Consider the following 25032-nt stretch of genomic DNA (forward strand, 5'->3'; position numbering starts at 1 on the left):
CTCAGCTTGTCAAAATCAATTGTAAATCATGAGATGCATGATGTTTGGTGGGGTGAATGTAGGCATTTCACCACGCAGTAGAAAGGGAAGCCAGGAAACCAAAATAGTCAATTTTCAAAACTATAGGAAGCTACTGAGGAGCAAGAAGACCATGTTTCAGAGGAAGATGTGTAATCCGAAAAAAATGCTCCCAAAGTGCCACCAAAAACACCTTTTAATCTCTATTTTTCAAAAGCTCCAACGGCACAAGGGGGACTCCCCCTCATGACCCCCCCGCAAAAATACTCTCCAAGTGCCACCAAATAACACCATTTTAATCTCTATTTTTCAAAAGCTCCAACAGCAGGAGGGGGACACCCCCCTCCTGACCTCCCCCGTAAAAATACTCCCCAAGTGCCACCAAATAACACCATTTTAATCTCTATTTTTCAAAAGCTCCAACGGCAGGAGGGGGACACCCCCTCCTGACCTCCCCCCACAAAAATACTCCCCAAGTGCCACCAAATAACACCTATTTTTCAAAAGCTCCAACAGCAGCAGGGGGACACACCTCTCCTGACCTCTCCCCCCCCCCCCCCCGTGACCGCTTGCGTGGCCGCTTGTGGTGCTTGGCACCACATCTTTGCCCTCTATATCTTCAGACAGCGACGAACTAAAAAAAAATTATAAATCTGAAAATTTACTCTGAAAAAAAAAATTTGCACAGCTAATCTCAATTGGAAAAAAAAAATTCAGAAATTTACAATAGTAAAAAAAAAATTTTCACAATTTCATTGTGACCACCCCCCCTCCCAAGGTCTAATGGTCCATCCCTTATACAAATTTTCAAAGTTTTTACAATACATGCAAATTCTTTGTCTGACTGGCTAGTTTCTATGACGACCAATTTCAATATTAAGTTTATGAGTAGAGCGGCGAAAATTTGCAAGTATTCTCTTACGGTCTTGGCTCAAATAATTTAAATACTTTTCAAGCTCAAGCATTGTTTTAAATTCAGAATAAAGACTTAACCTTGAAGAATTTACAATATCTGTATGCCATTCTTGTTCAGAACATTCTTGTTCAGAACAGTCTTTTACCCTTTGTTCAAAAATATTCAAAAATACAGTTACATTTCCAACCTGCTGTTCCAACCAAACATTTTCAAATCCATACTTAAAAAAGATTTTTAACAGAAGTGGCCCATGTACGTCTACCAGCCGCATCCAGTTCTTGTAACATTAAATAACATTTTAACATTAAATAACATGCCTTTGGGTATCTATTGTTATCCATTAAAATCAGTTTCAGCCAATGCGAAATACATCGTTTAAAGTATACAATGGATGTCTGCCACATTCTCCCAATACAGCTGCAGTATTAATATTACTACTCACACCTATTAAAAATCTACAGAACCTAGTTTGTACACGTTCAATACATTCTGAATACTCGTAACGCCAAACCTCGCTACCATAACAAATAATCGGGACAATGACTGCATCAAACAACTTAAAAGCATTCTCAATAGACATTCCACCAAATTTCTTAATTGCTATTTGAATGGAAAATAAAGAAATTATACCCTTAGCTGTCAAGTTTAATCCATGGCATTATTAGGCCAACCATATTTCGATGTGGAAATCAGAGAAAAGACATGATAAATTATGTCTAAATTGCATTTAGTCACAGATTTCAGACCCAAGGAAATGACGTTTACAAGCTAATTTTACATAAACCGCTGCGATTTTGTGAACGAATTCGAAAATTTAAATTGCGCGAGGTGCGCGATACATTTGGCGGCCAGGCATCTTTCTAGTTTTGAAAGAGAAAAACATTTGTGTGGAATCGGCTTTAAATTGATGTTTACGAGTGTTGACTAGCAATATTGCGCATGAAGTAGTTGCTCTTGAGCGACGTGGTCTGTCTTATGCGTGAAACAAAATCGAATATTGCAATTTGATACACTGCCCCTTATTTCGGATATGCGATTTTCGATATTGGTGTGGACCAAACAATGTTACATTTTTAGTGATAATCCCGTCTCACTGAGACTGATACATTTCAGACAAAACATCCATCCGCGCCTATACTGTCAACGGTTTCCTCAATAGCTGGTGTCTACATGTAAAAAGCGCGCTCCTTCCTGCCCTTGTGATACTTTCTGATAAAACCCGAAAGTTGGTGTCTATGCTGAGCCGCTGTTAACCCAGCCTGAGGCTGATCTGAAAGTCTGGCACAAGGACAGCTATGGATCTAGAACGGCTGTCAGTCGATGATAGTTACATAAAGTCACTTCTTCAAGTTGATCCCGGGAAAAGTGAAAAAAGGAAAGTATGAAAAGATATCGAGCTGTAGAGAACTGCAAATTAATTACGTGTTTTTAAACCCCCATCAATTATTTTATTCTGAATAAGGAACGCATCTAGCCGAAAAGTAGTTATACCCTGAAACTTTAGTGACCATGTGCCGTCTGTTTCGGAAACAAAGCATAGTAACTCGTTTGTAATTAAATATGCCTGACCGAAACTTTCATTTAAATTGAAACTTATTATGTTTGGCATAGCCGTCCGACTTGCGACGCCAGGTCAATGTCAACATTAAAGCCGCAATTTTCAATCCGAGGTTCTCGCATTAGTGGAGTTCTCCTCCCAGTCAAACACTTGGCCATTATGATGTTTGATTTCTATATCATTACTTACACACACTGATCTCAACCTTTTGGCTTCTTTTGCTAATCCTGCAAACAGAGTTTATACAAGGTTAGCGTTTGATTGACAGTCCGTTCAAATCGGCAATGGTCATTGATTCCCCAACACCAACGCTCGAATTTCCTAAAAATCATCTTCCAGTCGCGTTAGAATTTGAATATTACCACAGAGTTCGATCGGCAGCAGCTTCGCGCTGACTGCTTGGCAGTTTTCTGCCCTGTTGCGGCCGGAAAAAAACTAAAAAGTGGCAGTTTCTGGAGCGTGTGTCGGCGTGTTGCCTATTTGGTGTCCAGTTACACAGTGACTCGACACAACCACGGCTTCGTGCCCTTTTTTAAAAAAGGAGGCTCCGCCTTTACAAATGAAACAATGACAAACGAATTAACTTCCTGTTCTACACCAAATTTCGATATTCGATTTATTCCTAGCATATTGCAAAGCGATGGTCTTTACATCTTCTCACTTGTTTCGTGCGAACATTGCATATGTGCTGGATTTCGAGCTAATACGCGTTTCGTTCTCTAATATCATCATCATATATAAGCTGGCCGTGTAATGCACGGCGTTACATGTAAAATCCGATGTTGGAAATGCCAACTCTAAAACGACAATCACAGAAAGAAATATGACGATATTTCAGAATTCCTTCTTCGATTTCGACATTCAAATTCGGTTGGCCTAATAATGCCACGGATTCAGTTTGCCTTTGCAGGGGACCAGGACAGTATCGATGAGAACAGTAAACCTAGATAATTATAATATGTTACAGTTTCAACTATTTGTCTGCTAAAAAACCACTTCTCATGATTTTTCAGGTAAACACCATTTCGCAATACAATAATTTTGGATTTGGAAAAGTAAACTTCTATTTGCCACTGTTTGCAGAACCTTTCCAATTGATTTATCTTACGCTGTAGAGATATAGGCAAGTCAGCAGTATCAGCAATGTCGTCAGCATACATTAATATGCAAATTGACGACATATCTTCATTTACATAAATACCACAAGCATGTTCATTATTTATGTAACTGTACAATTCATTAATAAACAAGGAAAATAAAAAGGGGCTTAACATGCAACCTTGTCTTGTTCCTATATTACATTGAAAATAGTCTGTTAAACCTTCTGCACATCGTACACATGCACTTAACTGAGAATACATTGACCGCAACACTTAGAGAATTTTGCCATGTATTCCATACGAAATCAATCTGTGCCACAGAAGATCGTGATCGACTCGGTCAAAAGCCTTGGAGAAATCAATGAAAAATACATATAGTCGACCAACTTTCACTGATAAATATTTCTGAAAAAAGGACTGCAGACAAAAAATTTTATCAGTTGTACAGTAGCCTTTACTGAAACCTGCTTGTGCTTCTACAATTTTATTATTTTCCTCAGCCCAAGCAACTAGCCTTTGATTTAGAATTTTCGTAAAAAATCTTACTACAAACAGACAGTAATGAAATTCCTCTACAATTTGAAACGTCATCATGTGAACCCTTTATGGAAGGGAAATATTATCCCTTGCACCATTCAGCGGGATATTCACCTGAATCCATAATGCAATTAAATAAATTACAGAGAAATGGTGATGGAAAATCGACAGTATTTTTAAAAATCTCGGCGAAGAATCCGTCTTGACCAGCGGCTTTATTATTTTTAAAACTTTTTAATCGCCGCATGAATTTCATGTTCAGATATACCCTGCTTTACTGATAAAGGAACATCTTCAGAACACAACTTACAGAAAAAGTCGTGTGCTTCGATGACGTTTTTCACGCAATTACGAAATTCAACATCAATAGATATGTTACCAACACTATTTAACAAAGTATGGAAATATTTAAACCAATCAGAGGGTGAAATAACAGAAAGTGTGGTATTTTTTCTAACACCCCGTAACCTTTCTTCCCAAAAACCTTTAGAATCATTGCGTGACTTAATAATTAACTGCTGTTTTTGACGTTCTTGATAGGCAGTTAGTTTTTCCCTACAAAGACTTTTAAATTTATTTCTTAAATCTTTGTAATTTACCAGATCACTGAACTTATTGGAACGCCTAAATTTTTGTAGCAAAATTAAGTTTTCTTTTTTCATTTCCGAACAGTCTGCATCCCACCATGGTTTGTTGTGACTTTTACCAGGACACTTCACACCCCCTACTTTACATTTTAGTGAACCAAATACTACTTCAAGAATGTTGTTGAACAAGTGAAGAGCTTCATTGACATTCATTTCTACTGATAACTCTGTATTGAAATCGTTAAACATTCCAGAAGAAACAGCATCTTGAAGTTGTGTACGTAATGTGTCAAATTCCTCATTATTCCATTTATATTTATAATATGGTGCTACATTCATAGCACCAAGAGATTTCGAAAAAAAAATGAGATAAACAGTGAGGGAATGACAATTCACATTCAACAGGGAAGTGATCGAAAAAGTCAAGTGTACCAAGATTTATCTGCATTGATTATGAATAGCTTCTCTGTTCTACTTTGCCTTACAATGCAGATAAATCTAGCCTTTTAAACAAGCGTTCCGAGTTGGTCTCCAAGTGCCGACACGAAAACAAATTTTACTTGTCAAATTTCAATCCAACCCACAACACCAAATGGTTTGACCCAACCTGATACTTATATGTAAGCACCTGAAGCAAATTTCACACAATAAAATCTACCTATCTGACGATCGCGTGTATGCATGAAACTCGAGTAATAGGTACCAAACATACTTGATGTGTTCTCATATTTATTGTAATATTGCTCTGCATCCCTGCATCGAGCACTTTATAGCCCTCTGAGAAGATACAAACAAGTTTTGGTATATATATATATATATATATGTATATATATATATATATATATATATATATATATATATATATATATATATATATATATATATATATATATATATATATATATATATATATATATATATATATATATATATATATATATATATATATATATATATATGGGCCATATATACATACGATTTGGACTTCGTCGTCAGCCATTACTACAATGCCAATGCATTTCCTTCGCTGTCGTTTGTCAATACCGATATCATGCACTAAACGCAAATAGTGGAAAACCAAAGGAAAACGAAATCTTGAACGACGAAGTTTTCACTCCTAAAACCGTTTGTTGCGGCTATACAGAAATAAAAGAAGTTTTGATATTTATCGGCTTCAAGTTATTCGGTGAACGATTGCGATAGAGCGTAAAGATACCCACAGTATCAAACTGGCATTGACGCATCGGCTAAATTTTTGACTTGTTCTGTTCTCACCATTCCGGACGGAAAGGATGATAAACTTTACCAGTGTACACTGTAATAAGTCTATATAAAGTGAAAATAAACGATGCAACCAAGCCAAATATGCTCGGTTTGACAACCATATTGATACAGTAACCTAAAGTGAATTCTGCTCGAATCACCAAATCAGGACCGGAGAGGTACAACCATAGAAAAGGTATGAATATGTACTGCCTTTTTCACGGGTCTCTCTTTCACCTCATAAATTTTATCGAAAGAAATGTTAACAAAATGAAGGCATTTCATCTCGTGTTTGCCTACAGCACGATATGTCTATTATTCGATTGAAAATGTAGAATTTTGACCCCAGTAGGCCTACTTTGCGCTAAAATGTAAACTTTTGACCCAAGATTTACGGGAACATTGTGGAGTATGTACTATATAGTTAGAAAGTGGAGAGACTGTGTCGATCTACTACCCCTACCATGGGGACCCGATGATGCATAGCGCATCATCGGGTCCCCATGGTAGGGGTAGTTCGGCGTGTTTTTGTGGGGGAGGTGCCCTTGTTTCTGTACGAACGCAGCCATAACATTTCTTGCCGGGCTTTTTCTGTGGGTCTGGAACGTCACGGCTTGCGTGATTCCAAGTAATCAGTGAGAAAGCACACGCGCAGCCAATTAACCCATTAACAGTATCAGTTGTCTTGGCGCTGACAACGTCGATGGTGAGCCGTACACACATGACCAATGGGACACAAGGGATCTCTCTTACGGTGGTGTGGCCGGCATTCTGTAGCTGTAAACCGCCCCGTGAAAACTTATGAGGTATACAAGGTACATATCTTTCATTCACTGCTGGAAGCTTTCTGATTACGAATACTGCCGCGCGCAGCGGTGAAACTAATTCCTTGCAGCTCTACGCCTATTAGTGTGCAAACTGAGTGAGACCTAAGTTCAACAATAATTACTTTCATCTACAACGTTATCATAATTCCTTGACGATTGCTAACGACATTCTCAGAATGGCGGCTCTTATGCTGTCCTTTAGGCTTTGGCAATTACCGAAAATCATTTCCGAAAAACGCCAACACATTTAGTTGCATTTTGATGTAATGCAAACTGGATATTTCGCGTTTCCAATTTCTGTACATGTATTGGTTTACCGATCTTAGATTAACCAGATTACTGAAGAACCCTATCATCATCATCATTGGCAAGGCACCAACCATCTTCAGAAGCAGTTCCGAATCATTCGTCTTGTCGGGCATCGTCGGCTGCTGCCGAATGAGGATAAATTTCAATCCCATCAAAATCTTTCTTTTGGAGATTATTGACAACTATAGGCCTATTGTGTGCACAAATGTTGCGGTGTATCGGAAAAATAATGCCATCGTATAAATTTTAGCACTGTCCACAGGCTCAAATTGTCATAAAACTCTCGCTAAATTTCGAGCAAGTTCTAATTACGTTGTGAATCAAATCACTGTGATTGGTACTACGAATACATTCTTACCATACACCAGCAATTATAATTCGAAGGATATGAGAATTTGATATTCGTTTCATTTTGTGAGCTGTGCAGTAATGTATTTAACATTTTTGTCACTTGATACAAATTACAATTCTTATGGTTACCTTTTAATATCTCCCCATTGCCAAGTTTCCATACCGGCATTGCATCGTCCGTACTCGGCAAGATAACACTCTAAGCAATATTTCGCTTTAATGAAAGGCGAGACTTTATTAACTAAGGTAAAATACCATGATTGACCGTGTACTGACGATTATCGTTCGTTCTTGTGTTAGTACTAGCATGTCCTCTGAGATTACCCCATTGTTTATCTGGTCTGGACAATCAGAACTTTCTTTCGCATATAAGTAGGCGCTACACAGCTAGCACAACAGAGGAAGCCAGTGCATGGCCAGACGGCTACATACAATTATTGCAGCTAGTAAGGGAGGATTTGTCTCAGACAGTTGATAGTACTCTAATGTAATCAACTTGCGAGAATGCTTTAAGACAGTCAAGTTGCCTTGGTTTATAACCAAAGAACGAAGATTTATATTTTTCAGCTAGTTTTAGCTAAATAGCGAAATCGAAATATGGCATGTTAAATCATAGACCCTATGGTTGAATAAATAACGGAAGTAAGCGAAGGAAAACATTAATTAGCTGTAAATAAACATTATATTACCATGCCCTGCCCGTCGCATTTTGATTGGTCGAGCTGAACCACGTGACTGACCACAAATACACAGTAATGGTTTGTTTACATGCCCGTGAATATGAATAATAAGATTAACAACTCAAAGTATCGTAACTTTACAGCTCAAACGTAAATCACAATCAATCACAAAATAAAATGGAGCACTTGCAGGTCAAGTTGAGATACTTTTTTCTGAAAACATCAGCTCCAGATTTGCCAATTTTTACAGCGCGTGTGACAGTGCATCGAGTATTGCTCAGTTTCTGGGGCCCCGTTGTCGTTCGCTCCGGAAATTTTCGCAAATTTTGACGGTTTTCTCGGGTTCGCTGATAATATAATGGAAATAACAGACTCCGCTCTGACCAATAACGTTTATTTGTGGGCGCGGGCTCGAGGAAAGCCAAATTAACGGGCTCGGCTTAATGGTCAGCGCCTCGCCGTTAATTTTTGGCTTTCCTCTCGCCCTTGCCCACAAATAAACGTTAATGGTCAGCGCGTCGCCCGTTATTTCTATATTAGCTGTAACTTTAGACTAAATTTTCACTACTCTGTTTCAATGTATCAACTACAGAATTTTACTATAATTTGATCATCATGACCAATGCCCGGTGTCTTGCTTGCCAACACAGCCTGTGTATGTGAAATGAAAATTGTTATTGTTGATATATGTATTCTAGTCCGGACCTGAATGCAAAATTTAAACAATAACAATGCAGATTATACTCATATAGAGTATATTTACGAGCTAAATATTAGGAATTTCTCCATGGTTGAGAGATTAAAACCAGAAACTGCAGATGAAACACAGAACAAACAAAATAAAAAAAATGACCAAAGTTACAGCTAATGGATCTTTACAAACTGTCAAATTTGATCAAAGGACATCATCGTGGCCTTGGGCCTCTTGCGAAGTTACCATACGGTGGCTGGGTTTTGTATTGGTGCCTGCTCCTATTTCAAATTCATAGCCAATTTCGAATTCGAAAATTCAAAATATTGATTTGTATACTTATTGTTGTTATTGTTGGCTATTTACACTAAAAATGAGAATCAGCAGATATAAGATTTAGAAGATTTGTGCCACCATGAAAGCGTTTTTGATCACAGGGACTAGTAAAAGTACGAAATTCATATATCTTTTTGTTGATATCTGTGACATTTCCAAAACGATAGTATGTTGTATCAACGGTCTACTTTCCCTGAACTGAACACTGTAAGTCACAGACCTTTTTATAGAGGTCACAAGGGAATGAGAAAAAGGCCACCACTACACTGTAGAGAATGGATGTGGCATTACTTTTGGTTGAGAATGGTGAGCTGAGTGGATAATATATCAGTCAAAATACTGACAGTTCCTATTCTTTATCCAACTCTGTCAACTTTGACCATTTACTGAATTTTGTTAATGACAAATTTTGTTATGTCAGGACTAAGTTGTAATATATGGCAAGTCTTTCAGTATTCTGCTTCTGTATATCAACTACCGTGTCTGACCCTAATCCGTTTGTCATGCTGAAATTTCGAATATTCTTTTTGTCGACACAGCTTGTATGTGTGTGTTGTGATCATTGTTTATTGTTTACAAATGAATTCTAGTCCGGACTTGAATACAATTTTCAACAATAACAATGTAGATTATACTCCTATAGGTTGCGTTGATATGCTAAATATTTGGCATTAAATTACAGTCTAGAGATTCAATGAAGAAAGTTTAGGGAAACCACAAAATAAAACTCTGAAAAAAACAGCCAAAAGATACAGCTTATGGAGCTATGTGTTTTCATGTTTATCGAAAGCGAAATCAACCGGTGTGGACGATGTTAATTCCAAACTTTTACAAGTTGGTGTTCCAGTAATTGTTGACATTCTTATTGACCTGTTTAATATGAGCTTAAAGTTTTCTGTTTTCCTAATGTTCTTAAATGTGCTTCCTCTGTACAAAGGTTTGGATATTGTTTGGGATTTGTTAAATTATCATCAATTTCAATTTTACCGTCTCTTTCTAAAGTTTTGAGAGGCATGTTCATATTGTTCTTTATAACTTTGTAATACAACAAAGTATAATGTTCTCAGGTTTACAGATCCAGAAAACCTTTGAACTTTGAGTATGTTATGGATGGCCAATGTTTAGATATCTGTTAAGAAATACTGTCATCTAGGTGTTGATCTTTTATCCATCCTAGTTTGGAACACCCATATCGATGGCATTTGTATCAAGTCTAACAGGTTACTTGGTATGGTAAAGCGTACTTGCGATTATGAGTGTGACGCGTACTTTTAGCTCTTTATTGTCCACTAATCCGTAGCCACCTGGAGTATGGGAGTGTTGTTTGGACGGTACTAAACGAAATCTAGTCGAATTAGAAAGAATCCAGAAAGCAGCGACTAGAAACATGCTCCATTATCCTACTGGTGTTAATTATAAACAGAAATTAGTCTCTGTCAATCTTTTACCCTAATTATTACGCAGAGAGGTGTTTTATCTTGTGTTCTTTCATAAATGTATTACTGGAATATATTCTATGAACATTGTTAAGTTTTCGTCTTCTAACATTTACACCCGTCTCAGTGGTAATATCACTACATTATGATTAAATCGTTTTAATTACTTTTTAGAGGGTTTTATTTCAATGCAGGGCCAAAGTCTAACGCACAACACAAAAATACAAAGTCTAGAAAACGTAAGCTGGTACATATATTCAGGTACACATGAACTTAATTGAGAAAACATTGACCGCAGAACTTTGAGAATTTTGCCATGTATATATTCCATAAGAAAACATTTTGTGCCACAGAAGATCATGGTCGACCCTGTCAAAAGCCTTAGACAAATCGATGAAAAACACATACAGTCGACCAACTTTCACTGATAATCATTTTTGAACAAAGGACTGCAGACAGAAAATTTTATCAGTCGCCTTTCCTAAAGCCTGCTTGCGCTTCGACAATTTTGTTATTTTCCTCAGCCCAAGCAACTAACCTAGCTCCAAAGTCAGTTTTGAAAGCTGGTCAAAGGAGTATTCATCACCACGCTACAAAACTCTGCAACGTTACTCCCTGGCAAACAACATAGGACACGCTACTGATATTATACGGTGAAGCCAAGAGGGTTTATCAAACTGAATTTTCCTTTGTGAACAACTTTGTTTTTACAATGTGCTTTCTCTAAATATTAACATTGTTATACATATTGAGCGCCAATGAAAATTACTCATCGAGTAACTCGACCGCTAATTAAAAGTGTAAATCAATTAATCAATCAATCAATCAATTAATCAATCAATCAATAACGTACTATTAGAAAAAAATAACGGTAACTATCAAATTCATTATCATGAGGTCATGATACATGTATTTAAGTTCTGAAAACATCTTGATGCACACATAAAATTGTCTGAAGGGATTCATTTATTGCTCGCAGCCTCAGCATTTTTGACAAAGCTCATTCAAAATCAGGCAAACTAGTCATTACACGTAGGTTTTGTACAAAATTTGTGCAATAATATGAGGCCACTAACAACATACGAGAGGTGGATGCACTGTAGAGTCTTTGACTTGTAAAATATAGCCCCAAGTCTGCGCTAGTGCATTTCTAACTAGGTTAACTTTGTGTGTAATGTCTTTATTTGCATTGCAAAAGCCTCGACCCATCGCAAATTACAAAGCTTGTATACTCAAAGAGACAGTCTTTAGATAATAAGAAATAATAATCATTAGTCTTCAATTCATGTATCTGTTAGATGAAAGCTTCTTTTTTTGAAATGACTTGTAAACAAAATAAGACAGACGATATTGTATATCCACATCCTTGGATATTAACAATGCATACTATTTTTCTTTTGTTGAAAAACCCGATACCTTTGTGGTATCAAATCTGTTCTTTCACTATAAAGGATAAAATAATAAAAAAATGATCAACTATAATAATGCAGCGACTCTCGCAGTATAAGGAGACTGTCATTTCTATTGGAATAGATGGGTTACAGTGCCGCCCCTTCTCAAGAGCTAATTTGTGACCAGAGCAGTATAGCTTTGCCAAAGCAGATTTAAAGTTCCTGATGTTAATATTCGAAAGGTATAATTCAGGCTCTAGCATTAACTTACAATTTACATAAAAACGCAATCTCGGATGCTAACGTAAGGAAAAGATTCACTTAAGGTTCACCGAAGCCTATAATGGTATCTAACAGGACGACGTGAGCAGTAAATATAGAAAAAAATGCGATACTGGAGCGAGAAAGTGACGCTTACTCGCAATCGGTGAGAATCTCCTGTTATTCTCACCGCCTCAGTGAAATTATTTGAATACTCACTGGCGACAATGATATACACTCCTTTGGGAGAATCAAGTATTCAAAGATTCTCACCGGTGAGACTGGAAATTCTCACCAAGCACAATGAGAATAGTTATTTTCAAGTTGAGAATGAACTCATTATTCATTTGTGAGAAGCAACCAAGCTCGCCGTTCATTGGTGAGAATCAACCAAACTCGCCGTTCATTGGTGAGAATCAGCCAGACTTGTTGTTCACTGGTGAGAATCAATCTGGTTTATTTCTCACCAATGAATAATGAGTTTAACCGATTCTCACCAATGAAGGGTGAGTCTGGTTGATTGTCACCAATAAATGACGAGTATGAAACATTCTCACAGAGAAAATTATCATTCTGACTGGGCTTGGTGAGAATTTCCAGTCTCACCGGTGAGAATCCGTTACCATCCTTGATTCTCACCAAGGAGTGCATTTCTCACTGCTCACCAGTGAGAATTCAAAATGTCTCACTGGAAGCAGTGAGAATGAGAAGAGATTCTCACCAATCGTGAGAAAGTGTTATACTTTCTCGCTAGTCTCGCAATTTTTTTTCGTATGGTGAGTGGTAGTAATGGTATTGAAAGTAGACACAAAGACACCGTGATATTGCACTTTTATGTGACATGGGATATTTACAGCTACTATAGACTATTAAAGTATCGGAATTAGAATTGTCAAGTCAGATTTACGAAGAGGTGTAATCTCCGAGATATCGGATATTTACCTGCGATTTGGGTAGTCTCTGTTGTCTCGTATCGAGGTTAGAGTCGGACTGACGACGTGGGGCTTATCTATTAGGCGGCAAAATTTCCGATAGAGCCTATATCGGATATTTACCTGCGTTATGACGAGGCTTGTATCGCCTACTATAGAAGTTACAGTCAGACTGACGACGCCGGGCTGAGCCAGATCTATCAGGTGGTGAAATCGCCGATATTTATCGAATAATTACCAGTGATTTGACGAGTGTAGTATAGATACTACAGTCCCCAAATCGTCGATAATATCAGATAAATATCGGCGATTTCACAGACCGAGCGTGCCGAGACACAAGGTACCCCATTCTAGTATCGTCTTGTGTCGATAGAGTCCCCAAATCGCCGATAATTATCGGGAAATATATGCGATTTAACAGAACTGGCGGGCCGAGAAGCAAGGAATCCCGTTCTTGTGCCGTTTAGTATCGGTATCTGAGTCCCCAAATCGCTGATAAAAATCGGATAATAGACGATTACGCAGACCCAACGTGCCCGGATACGAGGCACATCATTGTGGTGTAGTCTGGTATCGATATTAGACTAAACTTATATCTTATGTTAACAGAAGTGTGTGGGACGTCAAACTTCGATACTACTCAGGAAATATATCTAAAAATTGTGCGATGTCCATCCTTAACGGGGAAATACCTGATCGGTTTGGTTGTGCGGTTGACTTTCACGATACTTTGGTGACTTATTGGTCAGTTTTGGAACTGGATTCTCAACATAAAGGCATGCCAACGATGACAGTTAATTATTTAGGGTGTTTTGTTCCACACATATTATTAGACAATTCTAGCGTTTTAGTGACCACAGTTTAGTCCTGCAGTGACACCCCTAGTGTCTGATTACAGTTGATGCATCAGGGCTCAGATATTTTTGAAAACGGACACTTGACAGGCAAATTCGGCCTCCAGGTCTCGGCAAGATGTTGCATCGATTCGGCTAACTCTGAAACTTCAGTCCGATCTTTTTTGACCGATCATGACAGCTTTTTGCCTTACGAATTTCTGCGAGAGCTAATGCCAACTTAACGAGTTAGTAAGCGTGTGTGTCAATATGTACGCACTGAATATAATGAATTTTAAATTTGACGCCTGAACCAAGCATGGCCAGTGATTGGACAGAAACGCTGTTCAATTTATCAAGGACACCCCCAATGTAAGTAAAACCGCTTGTTTATCGGGTCCTGGACGCCATTTTTTGTACAACTTCAGACTTGAATTTAGACTTGGTTCAAGTCTGTGATTTGTGAAAGTTTGAGTGGAGTGAACGCAATGATTTGTATTCTGCTTTCATGTGAAACGCGCGCGTGAGTGGACGCGATGAGTAGGGTGAACGCGATGAGTGGAGTGAACGCTAAACAGCGGAGTTTCACCCGGTCCGGCAGAAACTAACTCACTACTGCGCAGACTCAAACGTGACGCGTTCAATCGCTGGGAAAACCTGACGTGAGCTGCCAAATTCCGGATAGGTTTGTACGAAATAGGAGAGACAAAAGAGAAACTATTATAAATGATTTTATTTTTTTAAAATTCAAAGACTTGAACCAAGTCTAACTTGAATTGAGCACCTAAGATTTCTTAGCTAAGCAGATAGTTTAATCAATTGCGATTGAAATGGATGCCATCGACATTGGAGTGAACAGCAGAGTTGAAGCCACATCGTGTCTGCTTGTCTATCCATCCGTCACACAAAGCCGAATTTCCCCTCGCCACAAATTTCGATACTGGACGATACTAGAATAACTTCCCCTGTGCCTCTGCACGCCAGATCTTTGAAATCTTCGATATTTACCCGATATTTTTCGGCGATTTGGGGACTCTAATATCGATACTAGACGATACTAGAATGACTTTCCTTTGGGCCTCGGCACGCCGGATCTGTGAAATCTCCGATTTTTATCGGCGATTTGGGGACTCTAATATTGTCGGGAATGGAAATCCGACAGAAATAATGCAGAACAGATGAAGTTTATTTCCTGTTAAATTATTATCCAGGGTTCTCTATACGCATACTAATGACGATTTCACAGCGTCAGTTTATGTATTAGTTTATCTGTTAGTTTACTGAAGCCATAATATGCAAATCTAACCTTTCCGTTGTTAATTTTATGCCAACTTTGACATTTAACTTTGGTGTAGGCCTATAGGCCTATGAGAACCACAGAATAAAGTGACGTGTGCTGCAGCAGAATTACAGAACACATCGTGTCTGCTTGTCTACCCATCCGTCACACATAGACGAATTTCCCTTCGCCACAAATTTTGATACTGGACGGATACTAGAATAACTTCCCCTGTGCCTCGGCACGCCAGATCTGAGAAATCTCCGATATTTACCCGATATTTATCGGGAAATTAGGTGAATCAAGCTTCGATAATAGACGAGACTAGATTCTGTCAAATCGCAAGTAAATAGCCGATATAGGCCTATATCGGAGATTTCACCACCTCACAGTTCTGGTCAAACCCGACTTCCAAGGACTGACTCTATAGCTTCGATAGACGAGACTAGATTCTGTCAAATCGCAAGTAAATATCCGATGATATATATCGCAGATTTCACCACCTCACAGTTCTGGCCAAACCCGACTTTCAAGGACTGACTCTAGCTTCGATACTAGACGAGACTAGATTCTGTCAAATCGCAAGTAAATAGCCGATATAGGCCTATATCGGAGATTTCAACACCTCACAGTTCTGGTCAAACCCGACTTCCAAGGACTGACTCTATAGCTTTGATAGACGAGGCTAGATTCTGTCAAATCGCAAGTAAATATCCGATGATATATATCGCAGATTTCACCACCTCACAGTTCTGGCCAAACCCGACTTCCAAGGACTGACTCTAGCTGACTCTATTTTTTGGCATTCTCTTTTATCGATTAGACTTTTCTGTGCAAGCAGCAAAAATACCGTAACATCAAAAATAAGCCACAAACTAGGAAAAAATGCTTTTAGTAGGGTTGTGGATAGTTTCCCTCGCCTGAAGAGGCAGAATGAGCCTGATGGGCACTGCTAAAGCTGTGCCACTGTCAATCGCGACGAACTTGAAGTTCGCCGGCAATGTTAGCCGTGAGTTGGGTACAGCCTCCGTGTGTTCCCGGCGTTACACGGGTTAGCCGGCATGTGAGGGGTATGTGAGCATTTTTGGTGTCTGTTACGGGGTCTGTTAACATATTAATAAGTCAGCATATCAAAATTAGACTACAATATATCATAATTGGACCACATCAATATCTTACATGGATATATTATACCTACATTAGATAAAAACAGAAAAACCCGTTTATAACCGCATGCTACGTATAGGGTTGGGAGAGAGTTGCCGCGGCCGGTGTACGGGCGGAGCAAATCTTTTTGTCCGGGAACGCTTGCCCTTACAAACAGGCGAAGTACGTCAATTTTTGTTTGAGTGTTTATCCCATCGACCGGAATGTTCTGCCCCTGTGTATGCAGGACACTTGTCCATAATAACGGATAAAACATCAGTTTTATAGTCATTCAAGTAGCCTGATCATGAACAGGACCATTGACACATGTCGTACCGATCGACATGATCGCAACCATAACAGTCGTCGCTGACGAGTAATGCCACGATGCTACTGTCAGCTTAGAGCGGATGGCAGAGAGCGCGTGCACGTATTATGGTGTCCAATCCATGCCAAAATTACTACTTTGATTTTACAACACAACATGCCATTCCGGATTCTGTTTTACAATCCAACATGCTATTTCACAACACAACATGCACTTCCAAATCCTATTTTACAACTTAACATGCTATTTCACAACACAACATGCACTTCCAAATCCTATTTTACAACTCAACATGCTCTTCCCAATTTCATTTGACAACACATCATGCACTTCCAAATCCTATTTTACAACTCAACATGCTATTTCACAACACACATGCACTTCCAAATCCTATTTTACAACTCAACATGCTCTTCCCATTTCATTTGACACACATCATGCACTTCCAAATCCTATTTTACAACTCAACATGCTCTCTTCCCAATTTCATTTGACAACACATCATGCACTTCCAAATCCTATTTTACAACTCAACATGCTATTTCACAACACAACATGCACTTCCAAATCCTATTTTACAACTCAACATGCTCTTCCCAATTTCATTTGACAACACATCATGCACTTCCAAATCCTATTTACAACTCAACATGCTCTTCCCAATTTCATTTGACAACACATCATGCACTTCCAAATCCTATTTTACAACTCAACATGCTCTTCCCAATTTCATTTGACACACATCATGCACTTCCAAATCCTATTTTACAACTCAACATGCTCTTCCCAATTTCATTTGACAACACATCATGCACTTCCAAATCCTATTTCACAATTCAACATCCCTTTCTAAAGCTAGCTCTGCGGAGCAGGGCAGTGTTACTGGCTATCGAACAAGATTCAAAATGGCGGACGCGAAATGGTCCCCTCGCACAGAGAGAGAAATGCGAACTTTGCACAAGTCTAAAAACGCAGCTTAGTACATTGTGTATCTAAACAAAATGAGCGTGCTCGAAAACTAGGATCGATCACGATTATAAATTAAAAATTGGCTGTTTTTGGAAAAGAAACTGCGCGCTGCAATCAGCAGTTTTGTCTATTGTGCACCGTGCGTGGGAGGCTTATCGTGAAAGACCGAGATTTACTATATGGCGCATCTGATACGGATATGGTCCCATCGCATAGAGAGATGAAAATAGGCTTTGTGTAAGTTCAAAAGCACAGCTTAGCTCATCGTGCATCTAGACAAGTTGAGCGTGCTCAAAATAGGAGATCGATCACGATTTTGGGTGAAAAAAACCGAGTTTTCGGTGGAGAAACTGCGCGTTGCAACCAGTGGTTGGTTTTGCCTATGGCGGTCAGCAGGGCTGTGGTGGGAGGCCTTTAGCCGGCAAGGGGTGGACCATTGGGGAGTGGAAAATTTTCGAAAAAAAAATTCCCCACAAATTTCAATAAAAATAATCAGCCAAAGAAACTTGAAAAAACAGATGAGCACTTAGGTAAAAGGAAAAAAAATCCGTCAAAAGTTACTTTCTGAAACATTTTTATTTTAGTCTGCATCAGATATACTATGATTCTTTGGCCAAGAAGGGGGGGGGGGGGAGATCTGAAGGGTATGATCGTGGCCAGTAAATGAAGTAACTTTTTTATTTTATAACTTTTTGTTCTGTTCATCATATTTTTTCTTTCACTGAAGTTTGGCATCGTAAAGTAATTCGAGATATAAGATAATGTAAAAATCATATCTGTGATATCGATTGTTAACAACTGTATTGTGGGTCTTTACACTATGATTAATTAACAGAATTCAACAATTCAGGCAGCTTGCATCGGTACATAAAATGGGAAATATTCACCAACCATATGACAAACAATCACTTTCTTTGTATTTCACTATTCAACGAAACTGATTTCCATTGTAATGTTCTAAACTTTATTTTACAATTAAACATTACAAATCCGTATTTTTCTTTTCAAAATTTCATTTGTACACTTGTCTGACGGTTGAATACCGTGCGTGTGAAATGCAATAGTGCAGAAGAATACGGATAGCGACATTACAGCCATGACAACTGACAACTAAGCCTCAGCAAGCGGAGATGTAAAATACGAATATGGGGCCAGACAAGGGTCAAAGCTCTGTTGGAACGGACTTCGCGAGAAAGACTGTGTGGATAACAACCGATAGAGGTCGCTGTAATGTCCTTTTTGGTACTAGGGGTGTAATGTAAGGGTGAACCAATCCGAGGTTGTAAACGTGAGCGACAGTTCTTTGACTACGTTTTTGATGGTCATCGTACCTGTGAAAAAAGTTTGGCGTTATATCCACAACTTAGGTGAGTGATTTTTGCATGCGATTTTTTTCTGATGTACGTCACATTCTGTGCGAGCATAAGTTCAAAAAATATTGATTGATGTATGTAAATCAGATTGTTGAAATTAATTTGATAGAGATAACACAATACTAGAAAGCAACATATCGTGACAATCAGGAGAATTCCAATAAAAAACTATTAATATGGGGGAATATTCCTCAGTCCTTTGTGCAGATTATCAAGGGTTAATGAAACAGACTCATGGGTCGCAGTAGCCATGAAATTAGGTAATTCCATACCTCTCCGGGCCTATAATTATAAATGCATGGTTATAAACTTAATCTTATTTCAACACTTCCCTTATCTGCCATGCATATACCTTTTTTAGTTTTATTGAAAAAAAAAAACCTGGCAGCTTATTCAGTATTTGCAATAAATGTACATTCTAATGAAACTTTCATTTAAGACCTTTATTATAGCGTGTTTTTGCCATATTTCATCATAATGTGATATTTTAATTGTATCTCTTTTAATATTCTAGGTGAAAAGAGGTTTAAGAATCTAAAGGCCCACTACAAAACCCATGGTGTGGTACCCAGAGATCATGGTCGTCGAGGAAAAAGGCCAGTCAATGCCTATTCATTTGAAGTGAGTACTCAATTTCAGTCAGAAATGGTGGTCCATTTGATTTCTTGGGGTTGAGGGTGTTGGATTTTTGAACAAAAATGTTATCCTGTTACAATTACAGGAAAAAATGTTCGTGCAGGCTTTGCAGATAAAGCTTCAAAATAACCTTTAAAAATTTGCTGCCTAAGTTGGTGAAAAAATGTTACCATGCCCATTTCCTACGCCCCTCAAAATCAAATGGGTCACTCCTTATATAGTTCTTGTAATCATTTAACCCATTCACCCCTTTTCCCTGTGTGGAGGTACAGTTTAACAAAAAATGGGCTGGACCAAACCATGGTAGTGAAAGGGTCTAATGTTGATTTGTATCAGCTATTGTACAAACAACTCTGTAACATGGATCTAAGAAAAAATTCCCTGTTACAGAGATGTGAGCAACACAGCTGGTACTGGGGCGTGCTCTTTTACTCACAGGGAACCCAGACATCTTGTTGTTGTTGTTGTTGTTGTTGTTGTTGTTGTTTTGTATTGTTGTTTATGTTTATTAGTCTTGTTGTTGACCAATAAAATTCAACGAACATAACTGTTGTGATGTTGTTAATGTTTCAAACGTAACGTAGATGTCATAAGAAACACTACAAGGACACTATCATTTCTTGGCCTGATACAACTCTCTGCTAACGTACACTCTCTTCATGTACGTTAGCAGAGAGTTGTATCAGGCCAAGAAATGTAGCGTTTCTTATGACATCTACGTTACGTTTGAGCATTAACAACAACACAACAGTTATGTTTGTTGAATTTTATTGGTCAACAACAACAAAACGACTAATAAACATAAACAACAATAAAACAACAACAACAACCAGATGTCTGGGTTCCCTATGTTTTACCTAGCACAAGGCTGCTGGCACATCCTCAGTAGTACTCTAGGCTGTGAGCATCCTAGTACTAGGTTTCTGAAGGTCACCTGTGTAAGTTGGTAAATTCCTATCAATTTCCCTTGCAATGTTCCCACCTTCCTAGGGAAACACTGAGGAACTTTGATCAGTGCCTTTGTTGTCTTCCTTAATCTCCCTATATTTCCTTTCTGTATGGACTGAGAAGTCTGTATGGAGATTTGATATACCGGTGAGCAAAACACAGCAGGGGCTGGTCAATGAAAACACTGATCAAAGTTCCTAAACATTTTCCTAGGAATATCAGAACATTGCCAACAATATTAATAGGAATATGAAATTTTGTATGAGCTCTAAGCTTCATTAGGCTGTATTTTGAGTTTTGGTGTAAGTCATGAATTATTGGCAAAATCATATACTTACCTTGTTTTAAACTAATTTTGAACCTCGACATGTTGCTGATACTTGTATGTTTGTACTGCTAAAACCACAAGGTGGCTTCTTTTATGAAGAATTAGGTCTAAACCAAATCTTTGTGAAGGGTAGCTTAACATATGGTCGTTTTAATCCATTTTAATGATTAAACCTTGTTTTATTTTTCCATACAGGTAGTGCAAGATGTTGTTAAATTTCTGTTGAGGTATGCAGATGACAATGGTCTACCAATGCCAGCTGCTCCTCATGGTAGAGATGGACGGCCTCCGGTTTATCTGCCATCTTGTGACACCAAGGCTGATGTGTACAAGAAGTACGTGAATGCCTGCAAGGTTTGTCAGCCAGCAAAGCAGTCTGTGGGGGAGACAACTTTCAGAAATATCTGGAAGTTGTGTGTACCTCATATCCAGCGAATGGAACCAAATGCGCCAACACACTTTCGAAATGAAATTCAGTTAACAACAACAGAAGAAGACAAACTCAACTCTAGTATTGCTTTTTCAGGACACATTTTGAAGGCACAAAGGAAAGAGAATTTCTGAATTCATGCATTAAAGGGCACAGAATGAAGTTCCAGATAATACAGTTCAACCTCCATGTAGTCCTTGCTCAATTGATTTACACAATGTTCATTATACATTTGATTTTGCACAGAGTTTTCTGTTACCTCATCAGTCTCGTCAAGTTAGTCCACTTTATTTCTTAATCCACTTCGTGTTAATTGCTTTGGTGTATGTAATGATAGTCTTCAGTCTCAAATGAATTATCTCAGATCATTGACATTGATAACAAGAAGTGCCATGGTGCTAATAATGTAGTCAGTATGCTTCATAATTACTTTGATGAGCATGGATTGGGTATTGGGTGAAAGGGGTTGTCATTGTCATGCTGATAATTGTGCGGGTCAGAATAAAAACAAAACTGTTATCCATTATTTTTGTTACCGTACAAGCACTGGGTTACATGATGAAATTAATTATCATTTTCTGGAACCAGGTCACACGAAGTGTATTTGTGATGCCTGCTTCGGTAAGATACGGCAGGTGTATCGTAGAAGCGATGTTGACACAGTTTCACAGTTGGCAGACATTGTGTCAAAAAGTTCACGCGTGAACAAGGTGAAGTGTTATGGTAGTCAGAATTCTGCACGTAATTTTCAATGGTTTCAATGGGATACTTTTTTTTCTACATTTCTCAAACCTTTAAAGGGAATTCGTTATTATCATCATTTTAGATTCACCAAGGATGATCCTGGTGCTGTGTATGTCAGAAAGATTGTTACTGATGATGAACTCCGTGTCAATCTTGTCAAACGCAATGTAACATGGCCTCCATCACCACAGATGAAACCCTCTTTGTTGCCACCTGGTGGTTTAAGTTTAGCCAGATGGAGTGAGTTAAATAAGGATATCATTCCTTTTGTCAGACAGCCATATAGACATGTATTTTGTCCTGAAGAAAATATGGAAATTTGCATTGGATACTCTTGCACTTGTATTTTCATGAAAATAGTTACATAATGATGTAAATATTCTGTATACAGCAAATATTTCTCAAAAAAGTGATGTAAACAATGAGATGATGCAGTGAATGTATACATGTATATAGCAATCCTAGTGTTTTACATGATGAGAATTCTGACACTGCAGGTTACCACGGCAACAGTTATGTTTGTGATGTCATCATGTGAGTGTCATTTTCTAAACGAACAGGACATTCTACGTTGTGTAGTACAAGAAGTGTTATTGCCTGTGGTGTTCAATAAAATCTATTTTTAATTTAAATGGCATCATTTTGTATGCTTCCCACCCCTGTAATATAATGGAATGACCGACCCTACTCGTGAGAGAATGTGTTATGGATGAAGTCCAAACCTGTAACCAACAAAAATCTTTCATGTTATTGAAAAGAGATACAATGTTTTAACTTTTCAAATCTTTCATTGAAAGCGGAAAACCATCGAAAATGCGTTTCTTGATCTGTAAGGTCAAAGGTCACATGCCACATTCAATGGGCTGTAAATGACATTTCCAAGTGTGGGTTCACAATATGGAGCACATGTATGAGAAGAGCAGCACAAGAACTATCAAAAAACGACAAAAAATAAAAATCGTCAAATCCTTGCATAAGGGCCCTTTTCGCTTGCGGCGGCCCATATATATATATATATATATATATATATATATATATATTATATATATATATATATATAGGGCTCGAAATTAGCGGTAGTCCCGCGTCCACAGACTACCAACTTTTCCCTGGGGCTACCAAAACTCATAAAATGGTAGCCAACATGGACTACCAAAGACCAGGACAAAATTCAGTCAGTACTTGGCGTGCAATGTCAAATATCTTAACTGACGTACTTGAATGACAGGCACTTGAAGTGATGGTTAATGAAAACGCATTTTCATTGCATTTTGATCATAACGTATCAATCACAGACAATATGTCTCCTCTCTACAGAAAGCCCGTGGTCTATTTTAGCACTGCTGCAGTATGTCCTAGTCTCGACGTGCTGAGAAGGTCGTGGTCGTTCTCATGGCGACTATCAAAATTTTCATACAACTCTGAGAATGAACAAGTTGAAAGTAGATCACCAAACTGTTGAGTATCACTGTTGTCCCCCGGTGGTGGCAGTCCCCGGTTGGTGGGTACCCATGCGCGTTACCAAATTCTTGGAAAAGGGGGGGGTTTTTCTTCAGTCATCTCGGAGATTCTAGGTCTGTGAAATCGAGAAAAAGGGGTACTTTTTCAGAGTAACCTCCGAGATTAGGGGTAGTCCTTTCATAATCTCCCTAGGACACTAAATCTGGTCTAGTCTCACTCACAAAGAAAATGAAAAACAGTACCGTACGTGACTAAAATCAGGTGAGGACAAACATTTGTGATGTATGTTGGCCTACATGTATACAAAGTCAACCTCCAGGGTCAACCCTGGAAGTCAACATACTAACCTCCTAGATTTCGAAAATAAGGGTATGTTTTTTACAGCTAATTTCTCCCAGATTTGCCACAAATAGGGGGTGTTTTTCTCAGAAATATTCTAGAAAAGGGGGTACTTTTCAAACTTGGGTAACAAGCATGGGTACCAACCAACCCGGGGACTGCCACCGCCGGTGTTGTCCTTAGCCAAAAAAAGATCGTTTCTGGTCACAACGCTTGTCATTTCAGAACCTGCTTGTCATGGCACTTTTTTGGGTTACATACTAATCAGCAACCCTGTTTGCATGTCCAAAAATGCTAAACAGAAAACGGAAGTATTATGCAGCCAGTGATAAAAGACAATAACTGTTGCATCAATAGTGGCCAAACCAGCATTGTTAAGAAAAAAATGAAGAAAAGAAACCGCGTCGCCGCATCACTTTTGCGGAATGTGAAGGACCAGAAACATTTTTTTTTCTTGGGGGGGGGGGGGAGGGGGGCTTATACCTGTTTCCTTTTGATACTAGGGGTGTAAGTATTCACATCAAATGACAAGAAAATTCACTTCATGGGCAGAATCTTGAAAAACTGCTTTTTCTTGTCTGGTTAATGAAAAACAATATCCTTAAACTAAAATATGCATGGGCTACCAGCCATTGTCACTGGGCTACCAACTTCAGAAAATGGTAGCCCAAGTGGACTACCGGGGAGAAAAAGTTAATTTCGAGCCCTGATATATATATTATATATATATATATATATATATATATATATATATATATATATATATATATATATATATATATATAATATATTTATAGTCAAAAGTAGTTAGACAGTTTAAATTCACTCGGATGGAAATAAATACAGCAATGATGTAAAGTAATGTCATGCAAGTGCAAGCAATAGATCATTATGGGTTCTCTATGATTGTGTCATATGAATGATGAAGATATGACATCACCATTTAATCTTCCGACCCTCTCTGCCGATCAAATGCTTGTCACCTTTCTCAGAAGACAGTATAGAAGCGCTGCTATGTAATGCTT

General features: G+C 38.3%; 1 protein-coding gene across 1 annotated transcript in view; it reads left to right on the plus strand.

The window, feature by feature from the left end:
* The window catches only part of LOC139139452 (uncharacterized), a 34614-nt gene extending 13017 nt beyond the window's left edge, over positions 1 to 21597 (plus strand). The window contains exons 7-9 of the mRNA XM_070708367.1: positions 18998 to 19115; positions 19636 to 19742; positions 21229 to 21597. Of these exons, the coding sequence (XP_070564468.1) occupies positions 18998 to 19115; positions 19636 to 19742; positions 21229 to 21597 (594 nt within the window). The remainder of the gene's footprint in view (positions 1 to 18997; positions 19116 to 19635; positions 19743 to 21228) is intronic.
* Positions 21598 to 25032: the final 3435 nt, after the last annotated feature.

This window comes from Ptychodera flava, chromosome 8 (genome assembly GCF_041260155.1).
Source record: "Ptychodera flava strain L36383 chromosome 8, AS_Pfla_20210202, whole genome shotgun sequence".
Taxonomy (NCBI): Eukaryota; Metazoa; Hemichordata; class Enteropneusta; family Ptychoderidae; genus Ptychodera; species Ptychodera flava.